The sequence below is a fragment of the Pogoniulus pusillus genome, chromosome 2, assembly GCF_015220805.1.
Source record: "Pogoniulus pusillus isolate bPogPus1 chromosome 2, bPogPus1.pri, whole genome shotgun sequence".
In the NCBI taxonomy this organism is placed as follows: Eukaryota; Metazoa; Chordata; class Aves; order Piciformes; family Lybiidae; genus Pogoniulus; species Pogoniulus pusillus.
In genome coordinates this window covers 4,444,210-4,458,172 of record NC_087265.1, presented here as the reverse complement: position 1 = coordinate 4,458,172, position 13,963 = coordinate 4,444,210, and the positions used below count along the sequence as shown (strand labels likewise).

Below are 13,963 nucleotides of genomic sequence, written 5' to 3'. Positions count from 1 at the left end.
ATTATGAAAGGACAGAAGACATATTTCTCTTGTAAGAACAAACTGCAGGAAGAAATCGTGCTTGGCTCATAAAAATGGACTAGCCTAATAAAGCAAGCCCCAAAGAGAGCTCTGTCTGCCCTTAACCTGCTCTGTTATTCATCTGGTTAAAAGAAAAAGGATTCTTTTCTCTTGGTTTATTTCTGGCAGTGCTCACCATTTCACAGCACATTGAGTGCACACGGAATTGATCAATATCACTACAGACACAAGACTAGACTATCCATTTACTAACCACAAGAAAACGTCCTGTTCAGCAAAATCCTGTGCATTATAACACTGAAATTTTAAAAGGCATTGTTATATGGCTCTCATTAGTGCCTTACACTGGTTGCACTGGAAAGCTGAGCATCTCTCTGCTAGCTTTCAGGCTGACAAACCAAGATGTATCTTTGCACATCCAGATCTACCCAGAGGACTCTGCAGACATCCAAAGTGTCAGCAGAAAGTGCTGGCCTTGTTACTTCAAAACACTATTAGATCCGTTACACGCTTAATAGCTTGTGTGTGAAACTGCTGAAGCTTCCAGCAGAACTATACCAACAACTCCCCGAACCACAGGTTGCTCTCATAATCGTTTTCCTCCTGAAGCAGCGAGAGGAAGCCCTCACACTCTGCTGGCCTCTCAGGAGTCTAGACCTGACCTCTGAAACTCGCTTTTTACTGGTTTGAAAAGTTGAAGCTTTTTTTCATTTCTCTTTTTTCTTTTTCCCACTACAAAGCAGCGACGTCTTGAGCAGCGAAATACAAAGCGTTCCTGCTTATCGTTTAGCAACCGAAAGTCGTCTTTCTCAGCCTAATTCCGTGCATACATCCATCCATGCACACACCCCTCGCTATCATTAAAGGACGAGATGATGCTGTCAGAGCTGGACCTATTGTAAACTAATGAAGCATTAAGGAAGGTTGCCATTCACCAGCGAATGGTACGGAATGAGAGATCTAATGGAATTTAAGAGTAGTTCAAGCTGGCTTATTCTTATTTTAAAAGCCATGAAGCACCAGTAAATTGCACTGCCGGATTACTGTATGTGACACTAGGTGGTCACGTCTCCCCATTTGTTCCGCACAATTGAGCTGAGATCCCAGCGCTGCACGCCTTGAAAGTGCTCCTTATATAAATGTGAAAGAAGAGTAACAAAACCACCTTCTGCCTTTATGGTCCTCACCATCCCCTAAACATTTATCACCTGAGAAAAAAAAAGAGGATTTTTTTTTCTTCTCGTTCCTACTAATGGACAAAGTTATTTCAAGCCTTCAAGTGCTGACTCCAAAGCCTTGCATGTAATAAAATAAAACAAGATCAATCACTTACCTGACGAGCAAGAGATAAGAAAAACAGCGAACGCCAACTTAGTAGCAGCTCCCATTTTCCAACGCTGTTAAAACATTTAAGTGACTAAGTATCCAGTTTCCTAGGTCCTGCAAGCTGGAAAAACCTCCCTTCTTGCTGAACCGCTATAAAGCAATCTATTGCAACATTTCTGCGGCAGGTAAAGTGTTCAGAAAAGAGTAAAATCAGATTTCTTTAGACTCTGGCGAGCTCCCTCCGACTCTTCCTAGCAAGAATCCGGGTTGAGGGATGGATATATTTGGAACCGTGTTTCAAAACACACGTGTCATTTGGCTTCTGTACAAACGGTGGCAAAATTTAATTCATAGAAGTACACTAGGAATCCACTTGGAAAAAAAAATAAACCACAAAAATAAGGATAATGGAAAAAGTCAACAATTAAGCTGCTGGACACGATGAAGTCTCTGAGCACTCTCCACGACTTCACTTTTCTACATCAAGATCCGTGAAGCATCACCCGCGGTGGGTGCCCAAGTGGTGGGGAGTCGTATCACGATCAGCAAACACGATGTTTTCGTCCTGGCTCCCTTCAGACAACATGTAGTGTTTGGGACCGAGGTAGCTCCATTCCAGTTCTAGACCTCACAAGCCTCCGGGTGAAGGGAGGAAGTTTTGTCAGTTTCTTGAGGAAAAAAAAACAAACCCTACCTTAAAAAAAAAAAGGGCAAAACCCCAAACCACAGAACAGCGAGCCACCAGCTACACGTGGGCAACACTTGGGTTTTCTTTTAATGCTGCAGGATTTAGCGTTTAACCAGAAGACGAATCGGGGAGAAACAACAGTTTGGTACCAAGCAAACCTTGGGGCTCGCTGCGAAGTGGCAAATCTCTTCTAGTCCTTCTGCCAGTCAGCGAGAGCCGCTCATCTCCCCTCCGCGGTCCTTCTCCCGAGCCGTGGAACACCAGCACTCCCGAATCCCAGCAAGATTCCCAATTCTTCTAAGAGATTTCCATCCCCTCCCCCTCCCAACCCCCCCCCCCCCCCAAGAGACTATATTTGGTATTTAAACACTGAAGAGTGACTGAAAAGATTTTTTTTTTTAAATTCAGTATCCAGCCGCTGGGGAGGAGGGTGATAAGATTCTTTGTGGCAAATCCTTCCTCGATTCCCCGCTTCTAGGAGATTTCAGCTCCTTCGGGAGCGCGGAGGTGAGCGAGGCAGCGGGGAGGATGCGGAGGGTCTCTTCCCCCGGCGCTGGCTCGGCGGGCAGCAGCGCTGCTGACTCCTCTCTCCCGCGGAGCAGGCTGCTGCTGGAGACTCTTCAGCTGGATGCAAGCTCCTCTCCCAACTCCTCACCGACACATTTCCCTCTCGCCGCACCTCCGCCCGCCCCGCTGCTGCTGCTCAAACGCAGACCCCAGATGGCCGCCGTCCCCCATTCAATCCCCTTCTTGGCTCCTTTTTTTTTTTTTTTCCTTTTCCTCTTCCTTTGAGGCGAAATGGATAAGGAATAGCAGGGGTGGGAAGGCGAAGCCTGCTGCTGGACTCCCGCTGCCTTCTCCGCGTGCCTCCCACACGGCGAGTCCCGGCCAAAGGGTGGAGGGGGGAGGAATCCCCTCGTCACCCTCGCCCCTAACTCTGACCCCGACTCACTCCCGGCTCCGAGGAAGCCGCTGCTGAACACAACTCTGTCGTCTCCCGGGCGGCGGAGGCAGCGCGGCTGAAACCAACTTTGTCCCTCCAGGAGTGCAGTTTAGGGGTTGGCGAGGAGAAAAGGCCGAGCCCGCGGATTTTCTCTGGGCGGCGACGACGGCAGGAGCCGTCTCTAGAGTCTCCCGAGTCCCGCCGGCAGCTCGGAACAGCCCTCCGTACCCTGCTGCCGTTGCTGCTCCCCTGTGGTAATTTCATATCTACCCATTCACTTGTGTGGCGTGGAGAACGGACCCAAGATGGCGGCGCCCGGACGATTGTTTTTGTTTCCTCTCCTCCTCCCCCCTTCCCCTCCCCCACCCTCCCCTCCTTTCCCACCACCGTGCCGGCCGCGCACCGCCCCGGATTGACAGCCGCGCTGCCCACTCACGGACCGCCGCAGGGCCGCTTGGCCCCGCCCACCTCCCCCTCCCCCGGCCGGGGGCGGAGCGCAGTGCGCGCTCCTCCCGCCCCTACCTGCGGGCGTGCACTCGCGTGCCCGTGCCCGCGCCTGCGCCCGCGCCCGCCGTCAGCCCGCCCGCCCCGGGGTGCGGCCCGGCCCGCCCCGCTCCGCTCCGCTCCGCTCCTCCGCGCTGCGCCTTCGCTGCCCCTCAGCGCCGGCACTCCCGCTCCGCTCCTCCGCGCTGCGCCCTCTCTGCCCCTCAGCGCCGGCACTCCCGCCCCGCTCCTCCGCGCTGCGCCCTCTCTGCCCCTCAGCGCAGCCACTCCCGCCCCGCTCCTCCGCGCTGCGCCCTCTCTGCCCCTCAGCGCAGCCACTCCCGCCCCGCTCCTCCGCGCTGCGCCCTCTCTGCCCCTCAGCGCAGGCACTCCCGCCCCGCTCCTCCGCGCTGTTCCCTCTCTGTCTCCCCCTCGGCACATGCAGTCCCGTCCCGCCCCGCCGCTGTGACGGTCGGTGTGGCCCATGTATTGTCGCCTTTCGCCTCGCTTAAACGCTGCTGGCGTGCGCCGTACCGGGCAGGTGTGAGAGGCAGGCCTGGCCTGGCCTCGCTTGGCTTGGTTCGCCTTGGCTTGGTCGCGCCGCCCGCCGGCACCTGCTCGCTACGCCCGGCCCTTGCCGGCGCCTAAGGAGGAGGTCTGGCGCCTCCCGGTCCATCGTCCCCACACGCAGGCACACACACCACCGTCATTCTTAATTCACCCTGCCCAGCGCGTTCAGGGGCTTTTCGCCTTCACTGCGGCCTTGTGCAGGTAAGAGGGACCACCCCCCCGTCCTGCCCATCCCAGGTAGGCAGTGAGACGTGCTGTGGGGGGGGCAGCTGTTAATAGTGGTGCCAAGTGTGGCTCTCCTGCCCCTCCGCTTTAGCCACAGAATCAAAAAGTGGTGTGTGTTGGAAAGGGCCTTAATAATCATCTACTTCCAACTCCCCTGCCATGAGCAGCGACACCTTCCACTGTGCCGGGTCGCTTAAGGGCCTGTCCAACCTGGCCTTGAGCACCTCCAGGGACGGGCATCAGCGACTCCTTGGGCAACCTATGCCAGTGTCTCACCACCATCACTGCAGAGAATTTAACATTCAGTCTAAATCTCCCCTCCTCTAGCTTCAATCCATTGCCTCCAGTTCCTTGTAAAAAGTCCCTTCTCAGCTTTCTCATAGGCCCCCTTCAGGTGCTGGGAGACTTCTCTAAGGTCTCTCTGAAGCCTTCTCTGCACATAACAGCCCCAACTCTCTCAGCCTGTCCTCATAGGGGAACTGCTCCAACCACGTGGTCATCTTTGTGGCCTCCTCTAGGAGGTCCATGTCCTTGTGTTGGGGACGCCAAGCCTGGATGCAGTACTGCAGGTGAGATCTCACTGGAGCAGAGTAGAGATTCACCTAACTCATCCTGCTGGCTGTTCTTTCTGCTTGACATGCTACTGCTGCTCCCAGACATGGAACCATGGTAAAACGTGTGTCTGTGGTGGTCCCCTTCGCTGGACATGCTCCTCAAGGTGATAACTACTGCCACAACATGCAGAGCATGTTTTCAGCGCTGCTTTCAGACGCTGTCACACCAATAGAGAACATTAATAAGTGGCTGTACGTACACAGCATATCACTTGCAATTAATTAAGCGTGTGCTGGGAGTTGTGAAGAACAGGGTGCCCTGCTCACATAGTGCTGGACTTCCTGCCTTTGGCAGCTGCCTTATCCTCCTTCCAAATCACAACAAGCTCCTGTTTCCTATCATTGTTTGTCCTTTGGCTGCCACAAACCAGCGGCTTGCGGTATTTGTTTGTAGGGAGATAGCTTTTAAATGTTCCTGAGATGGGCACAACACTGATATTGTTTTATGTGCTGTGCAGGAGTAGAGCAAACAGACCGTGCTGCAGAACATGCCTACAAAGCAGCACGTGTGCTGTGTTGGGATTAGAGAGAGCAGGAAGGATGGATCATAGGTTGGAAGGGACCTCCACGCATCGAGTCCCACCCCCCTGCCAGGGCAGGTCACAAAGGAATGCATCTAGATGGGTCTTGAAAATACCCAGAGAAGACTCCACAACCTCTCCTGGCAGCCTGCACCAGTGCTCCATTACCCTTAAAATAAAGAAGTTTTTCCTCATGCTGAGGTTGGAACTCCCTGGTTCCAGTTTGTATCCATTGCCCCTTCTTCTGTCACAGGACACCATTTGAAAGAGACTGGTCTTTTCTTCTTGACAGTCATCCTGTGTGATTTTTATAGTGTTCTCACCTTTTGGAGAAGATGAGTATGTTGGTGGTCTTTGTGTCCCTCTAAAGAATACAGTTTTGCACAGGATGGTTTAAAACTAAACCACAAAGATTTAGAGTACAGAGAAGGAAGAATTTTTTATCTTGACTGTGGTTAGACACTGGTTTAGGTTGCCCAGAGAGGTGATAGATGCCCTACCCCTAAAACCATTGCAGATCAGGCTGGCTGGGGCTCTGAGCAACCTGCTCTAGTTGCAGATGTCCCTGCTCACTTGGACTAGATGAGCTTTAAAGGTCCCTTCTTCTGACCCAGATCAGTCTGTGATTCTGTTCTAAATTCTCCTAGTGGAGGACAGCAGTTCTGCTCCATCATGAATATGGTGATACTCTATACTTATTTTTTTCTTAATGGTTGCCATGAAGCAAGTTACTTGTTGCTGAATAAAAGGGAAAATGTGTCTCAGATTTGCAATCAGTGTGGGAAAGCATAGGGGCCTTTCTGCTGCCCTTTATTTTCTGTTATAAAATTCTGTGCTTGCATAAACAAGAAGTCCCAAGTGCTGTTTGACATCTTTGTCAGTGATATGGACAGAGGAATTGAGTGCATCCTCTCCAGTTTGCAGATGACACCAAGCTGTGTCATCTGCACAGACACACAGTCAAGGTGTGCCCAGGCCAACCCCATGACATTCAACAAGGCCAAGTGTAAGGTCCTGCACCTGAGTCGGTGCAATCCCAAACACAACTTCAGACTGAGTGGGGAATGATTGACAGCAGCCCTGAGGAAAAGGACCTGGGAATCTGGGGTGATGAAAAGCTCAACATGGGCAAGCAGTGTGCATGTGCAGCCCAGACAGCAACTGTGTGCTGGGCTACATCAAAAGAAGTGTGGGCAGCAGGGCAAGGAAGGGGATTCTGCCCCTTGCTCTGCTCTCCTCAGACCCCACCTGCAGTCCTGTGTGCAGTTCTGGAGCCCCCAACACAAGAAGGACATGGAACTGTTGGAGCCAGTCCAGAGGAGGCCACCAAGATGCTCAGAGGGCTGCAGCAGCTCTGCTATGAGGACAGGTTGAGAGAGTTGGGGCTCTGCAGCCTGGAGAAGAGAAGGCTTGGAGGAGACCTTATAGTGACCTTCCAGTATCTGAAGGGGACATACATGAAGGCTGGAGAGGGACTATTGACAAAGTCTTGTAATGACAGGATGAGGGCTAATGGGTTTAAACTGGAAGAAGGGAGATTCGAACTACATGTTAGGAAAGGGTTCTTTGCAGTGAAGGTGGTGAGACACTGGCACAGGTTGCTTAGGGAGGTTGTGACTGCTCCTTCCCTGGAGGTGTTCAAGGCCAGGTTGGATGAGGCCTTGAGCGACCTGTTCTAGTGGGAGATATCCCTGCCTATAGCAAGGGGTCGGAACTGGATGATCTTTGAGGTCCCTTCCAACCTAAACCATTCTGTGATTCTATGATTCTGTAAGTTCTCTGCCAACTGGTTGTTCTGTTCACTGACCCCAGATAGGTGTTGAGGGATTCCAGAAACTTCCTTTCCAGACTACTTGAGGCCATGATGGAAGGTTTTTGGGGATGTGTGTACTAGGTGGTAGTGATTGGAAGGAATCTTCTATAGAAGACATCTTACCCACATGGGCATACAGCCAAGTCAAGGCTGAGCAATGCTGCCAAGCTGAGCTGTGCTAGTTCACTGATCACCTTGGTAGCTAGACCTGGTGAGCCACCACTAGCTCTTGGGTTTTGGACTTGAAGAAATATAGGTCTTTCATTCTGTTTATACTCAGGTGTCTGCTTGAGCTCTTAGTCAGGATTTGGGCATCCCTGGTGTTTCTCTGCTGTGTTCAAACACTAAATCCATCCAGCCATGATATTATGGATGCTTTAAAACATCCACCACACAAAACAAGATGTGAGAGCTCGTGCCTATCTAGAAGCATCAAGACATGTGGCAACACTTTTTTTGTGCCATCTTTTATCCAAGCATTTCAGAGTGATTTACAAGCATTAATTAATGTATTACAACACTCCTACTTAATCTGGAGTTTTTAATATTCTTCAATAGCAGAATATTTAAATGTGACCTGTTCTACAGGTTGTGTTTTCACTTGGCTCAGCTTCTTCCAAATGCTCTTCATGTTGCCACATGAGCAGGAGGAAATTATAGCTAAAAATATTGCTATTGTAGATGTGCCTGTGTGAATATATATATATATAGATAGATATTTATATGTATGCACTGCCCATTTCAGGTATTTGGCTTAATTTTAGTTATTTATGTATTTATTTGACTGACAGAGTGTGACTTTTGGGCCATATTCATATTTTACCAATTATCTCTAATAAAAAATAGAAGAAATATGGCATCTCTGTAACACTGTTTGCATGAATGCCATATTAAGGAGGTGGCTCTTACTCAAGTAGCTTATTGTTTTTGAGCATGGGTAGTTATTTTTTGCTTGCAGGATTCTTTTAGCAGAGTAAAGCCTCCTGGCCATCCAAAGACTATTGCAAGAACAGTAGGAGTGTAGAGTTAGTTTTGTCAATCATGTGTTTATCAGGAATCACAGAGTCAAAGAATGCTTTAGGTTGGAAGGAATCCTTAAAGGTCACCCAGTCCAACCATGCTGCAGTCAGCAGGTACAGGAGGAAGTTCTTCACAGAGACAGTGATTTGCCTTTGGAATCGGCTGCCCAGGGAGGTGGTGTAGTTACTGTCCCTGGAGGTGTTCAAGAAAAGACTGGATGGGACACTTAGTGCCATGGTCTGGTTGACTGGATAGGGCTGGGTGTTAGGTTGGACTGGATGAGCTTGGAGGTCTCTTTGAACCGGGTTGATTCTATGATTCTTTGATCTGCAACTAGATCAGATTGCTCACAGCCCCAAACAATCTGACCTGGAAGGTTGCCAAGGATGGAACATCTACCACCTCTCTGGGTAACCTGGGCCAGTGGCTTACTACCCTCAGTGGAAAACAGTTCTTCCTTCTCTCTAGTCTAAATCTCCTTTTTAAAATTAAAACTCACCACTCCTCATCCTGTCACAACAGGGCCTGCTAAAAGTCTGTCCCCAGCATTCTGATCAGCCCCTTGAAGCACTGAAAGGCCACCTGGAGCCTTTTCTCCAGACTGAACAAGCCCAACTCTCTCAGCCTAGCCTCACAGCAGAGCCCTTCCAGCCCTCCTGGCATTTCTGTGACCTCCTCTGGCCCCTCTCCAACAGGTCCCTGTCGGTACTGTGCTGAGCACTCCAGAGCACTCCAGGTGAGGTCTCAGCAGAGCACAGCAGAGCAACAGAATCCCCTCCCTGCCCCTGCTACCCATGCTGCTGGGGACCAGCCCAGGACATGGCTGATGCTGACCTGGCAGCACTTGGTACTGGCTCATGTCCAGCTTTGCACCCAGCAACACTCCCATGTCCTTCTCCACAGTGCTGCTCTCCATCCCTTTATCCCCTTAGCCTGGATTGATACTAAGGATTGCCCCATCTCAGGTGCAGGACTTTTCACTTGGCCTTGTTGAACTTCAGGAGGTCCTCACAGACCTACTTCATCACAAATGAAGCAAATCTTTCTCTTTTCCCTCCCAGTTTTGGGGTTGACTGGGAACATGGGAAAGTATTTATGAATTAAGAGACTTATTGGTAACTAGAATCAAGGAGCCCACTCAGACTTTCATACCACTCCAGAACCATCAGTCTGTTTCCAACCCCACTAGTGCTTTACTTAAGCCTTGGATCCTTTGCTGTGCTACCTACTGTAGCATATATAAATAAGGGCAGGTACAAATATGCTCATTTTTTGGTGTGCAATCAATGAAACCCACTTGTGTTGGATGGATGCAGCACTGAAATACTGTTTCAGTTATATCATTATATAACTGAATATATATTATAGGCACAGGATTGACAGAGCTGTCTGCATTAGGAATTGGCTCCCATTTAATTACACTTAAAAATATAAACTGGATTCTTTGGTGTAAATGTTATCCACACCTTAGCAGAAATTGCTTACCGTTTTTGTGAGGTACTTGATGCAAAATGCTTTAAGAGCTTTGGGCTTTCTCTAGGCTGTTGCTTTTACTGCTCATAAAAGGATGAGTTTTATCCCAAGTAGACATATTAAATGTCAACAGAGTGTTTGTCTCCTTTTTCTTTTTAAAGGTCTCTTAGTGTGCCTTTCTCCTGTGAGTTTTGGGGGTGTTTTCCCTTTTCTACCTTTTGGCTTCACATTTCTATTTTCCTTTCTCCTCCAGATCCTTTTCCCCCTCTTCCAAGATCAATCTGTCTATGCATTTTTAATGAATCATTTGCTGTGACATATGAGCACTAAGATACAGTGTCAGGGACTTCAGCATCTGTGGAGAGCTTCTGTGCAGGGGTAGCAGCAGCAAGATGAAATGGATCTGATCCTAGTTTCATCTTTTTGTTCATGTGGGATGGTACTTTGCCTGGAGGCAGCACAAATATAACTTTCCTTCTAGGGAATAATGAGAAAAATTAAAACCCAGCAATGTCTCATTTTTCTCTTCAGAGCCCTGCTAGCAGTAGAAGATTTCAGCTGTACCTTTGCTGTTTCCACCCCTACCTCTGAATTACTACTGTTTACACAGAAATGGCATTACAGGTAAGAAGCTGTTGTGCAAGAGTCACTCATAGCACCTCCAAGAGCAACTTTAAAATACAGACTTCATAATATCAGGAGTAACATCAACAGATATAACCCCTATCATCATCTCATTAATCTCCCCTCATGGTCCAAGTAGTTCACCCTTTGAAACTTTGAAGGAAAAGAATCACAGGATGGTAGGAGTTGGAAGGGACCTCTGAAGATCCTCTAGTCCAGACATTGTCCTTACACAACCAAACCCATTGTGGAGAGGCTGCTGCTGGGCTCTTCTCACAGGTATTTGGAGACAGAACAAGGGGGGATGTTCTCAAACTGAGACTGGGGAGGTTTAGATTGGATGTTAGGAATAAGTTTTTCAGGGAGAGAGTGGTCAGGGACTGGAATGAGCTGCACAGGGACGTAGGCACAGCCCACCCTGGCTGTGTTTAAGGGTGGTTTGGATGTGGTGCTTAGGGCTATGGTTTAAGGTGAATCTTGTCGAGTAGGGTTCTAGGTTGGACTTGGTGATCCTGAGGGGCTTTCCCAACCTGGATGTTTCTGCCAATCTGTGTGACCAAAACAGCAAGAAATTAATTTCTTTCATGAATCTTTTCCTCATCAGCCAACTGACTCTTCATGCTGTGGGGAAAAAATAAGATACTTGAGAACAGCCTATTTTTTTAACAAATTGGTAAATAACTGCCTTAAAGTAATTTTTATTTCATATGAGTATTCATAACTTCTTTGGAACTCTTATTTTAAATGAGGTTTAACACACAGTTTCAGGTTTAGTGCACTGGACACATCAATAAAACTACTACTACAAAATTATTCATTATTTTGCATTCTTTCCCTCTCTTCCAAAACTATTGAGGTTCTTTGCAGTTAGATGAATAGCACAATTTTAAAGCATGAGAAAACATAGAATGAACCAACCTTTTAAATGCTGATGAACTGAAAAGAAATCCAAAGCCTGCCTCTAGTCTGCTTTTGGGCTGGGTCAGTATGTATGTCCATCAAAATGTTCTCCACTTACACCTGTAATCAAACTGAATCCATCTGATAGCCACAAATCATAGAATCATAGTATCACACAATGGCTTGAATTGGACAGAACCTTAAAGATCATCTGGTTCCACCCTCCCTGCCATGGGCAGAGACATTTCCTACTAAACCAGGTTGCTCAAAGCTGACCTGGTCTTAAACACTTCCAGAGATAAGACATCCACATCTTCTCTGGGCAAGCCTTTCCAGTGTCTCACCACCCTTACTGTAAAGGATTTCTTTCAAAGGTCCAATGTAAGTCTAACCTACTGTGGTGGTTTGGGTGTTACCTTCCCTCCCACTTTGGAAATCACCCAGACTAGACTTATCCAACTCTCGAAATTTGAATGAAGCTTATATTTACAGGTTAGCAAAATATACAAGCAGATAGTTACAATATATACAGTTACAGACAGAAATAGACAGGGTAAAAGGTAATACAGAAACACAACAGCCCTCCCAGAAACCTGAGTCCCCAGGAGGGGCTCCCAACCACCCTTCCACCTCCTCCCACTCCCCTACCTGACCCTAGACTTGCCTTGTGCCCCAAGGAAGAATGGAGGGTCAGCCAGGGGGATTAGGAAGCAAGTGGATTAATCAGAGAGACAGAAGGTGAGGTTAGAGAGAAAATGCCCAGAGACTGGACAAAGAGCGAGTCCCTTATCTGTGTTTGGATTCTTGTTCTTATACATCTCAGCAAGCCTATGAGTGAAGTAGACATCACCACTGTTTCACTTTCACAGCCTGTGATCTAATCCTTCTCACCAAAGCATTCTACCTAGCTTCAAACTAGCATACCTACTCTAGTTTCAAACCATTGCCCCTTGTCCTATCACCACAGGCCCTTAAATATAGCCAAGCCCTTATAAAAAGATGAAGTTAAACACATGCTGGAGTCATAGCCCTGGCTTGGATTTGGGTATTTTGATCTTTGGCTAAAGTGTGCTTATTTGATTCATGTGAGCTGTACAAACATCTGGAGATGAGTAGTGTTTGGCCTCCATTGCATTACATAAAGGTGTTTCTATAGCGAGTTTGTGCGTGTGACAAAGTCCTATATCATGTACTCAGATGGAGCCTGGAGACTCACACAGAGGTGAATGTTGCCCTGCTTCAGGTTTAAAGCCAACCACAGAGATACCTATTTTTACAGAATTTCACACTTAAACATGATCTCACAGAAGCAGAGTCACAGGTTGTATCATCAGGTTGGAAGGGAGCCTTAAAGATCATCTTGCCAACCTCCCTGCAGTCAGCAGGGACATCTTCAATATATCGGGTTGCTCAGGGCCAGGTGAAGTTTGACCTTGAATGTCTTCATGGATGGAGATTCCATCACATCTCTGGGCAACATGCTCCAGTCTTTCATCATCCTCTTCATAAGGAACTTGATCCTAATGTCCACCCTAAATCTACCCTGCTCCAGTTTTAAACCATTGCCTCTTGGCCTATCACTACAAGCCCTTCTAAACAGTTCATCCTCAGCCTTCCTGTAAGTCTCCCTCAGATATTGAAATGCAGCTCTAAGGTCTCCCTGAAGCCTCCTCTGTGCATGCCCAATTCTTTCAGCCTGTCTTTTTTAGGGGAGGTGCTCCAGCCCTTTTTATGTCCTCTTCTGGCCCTGCATTCAGATGTCACGTTCTCCTCTTCTGTTTTGAACATGTAGCTAAGATGCACACTTGTGCTTGTCTTCTTCTTTGTTACCACTTTTTGTTTGTTTGTTTTGTTCCTGAGAGATTTTATTACCTGAAACCCAGGAATGCACAATCCACTCTTTTCTCTTGGTATCTCTTTCAAATCATTTTCCTTAAAGGCTGCATCAATACCAATGGTTATGTTTCTTTTTTGAGCTCCTACCCAGACTTCTATTTCCTTAAACTACTTTTCCAGAGACTCAAAAATACCTAACCTATTTTCTTGAAGGACAGAGTGATGCTTCTTTCTAGGATTTGCACTCCTGTCAGAAAAAGATCATCTGACTGGAGGTTCCTGTTGCTTTCTGACACTATGTTGTCTCTTAGAGGCAGTTTGTTGTGTCACAGTTTTTTCATTCCTGTGGCATTTATGATGTATGATTTCACACATATTTCACAGTAAAATTAAATGTTCCAGATACTGTTCTGTAGTCCTCATTTATGCTATGCAATCCTTTTTTGAAGTGCCACAAAGAGTCCAAGATGCTTTCTTCAAACCCTAGTCTGTGTTATGGAAAAACTTCTAGGGGTCTGTGTAGAGCTTTTCCCTCTCAACGTAAAGTACAATGATTTATATACCCCTTTATAAACAAACTGTCTTCATCACAGGACTAAAAACTGCTAAACTGCTCAAATTTATGCTTCACACTTACTTTGAAAGTGTTTCTCTTGGTTGGAAAAGAAAAACTTATTTAAAACTGTTAATTTGTCACCAGTCACAACAAGCAGGAGGACAGAGTGGCCACGTGGAGAGCGATGGTCACATCTTTACAATGTGAAATTACATCTTCACTGGAATCGTAGAATCACTAAGGCTGAAAATGATCTTTAAGATTGGTGAGTCCAACAGTAACCCAGCTACCATGACCACTAAACCCTAGCCTGAAGCATCACCTCAGAGGGCTGCAGCAGCTCTGCTCTG

At 47.6% G+C, this 13,963-nt stretch overlaps 1 protein-coding gene across 3 annotated transcripts in view; it reads right to left on the bottom strand.

Annotated features, from left to right (window-relative positions):
* The window catches only part of ACVR2A (activin A receptor type 2A), a 78,468-nt gene extending 75,132 nt beyond the window's left edge, over positions 1 to 3,336 (bottom strand). For all 3 annotated transcript variants that reach the window (XR_010304887.1, XM_064154698.1, XM_064154711.1), the window contains exon 1: positions 1,355 to 3,336. Coding sequence is in view for 2 of the 3 variants with exons in the window: in XM_064154698.1 (XP_064010768.1) it covers positions 1,355 to 1,409 (55 nt within the window). In the remaining variant the exon portion in view is untranslated. The remainder of the gene's footprint in view (positions 1 to 1,354) is intronic.
* Between the last annotated feature and the right edge of the window lie 10,627 nt (positions 3,337 to 13,963).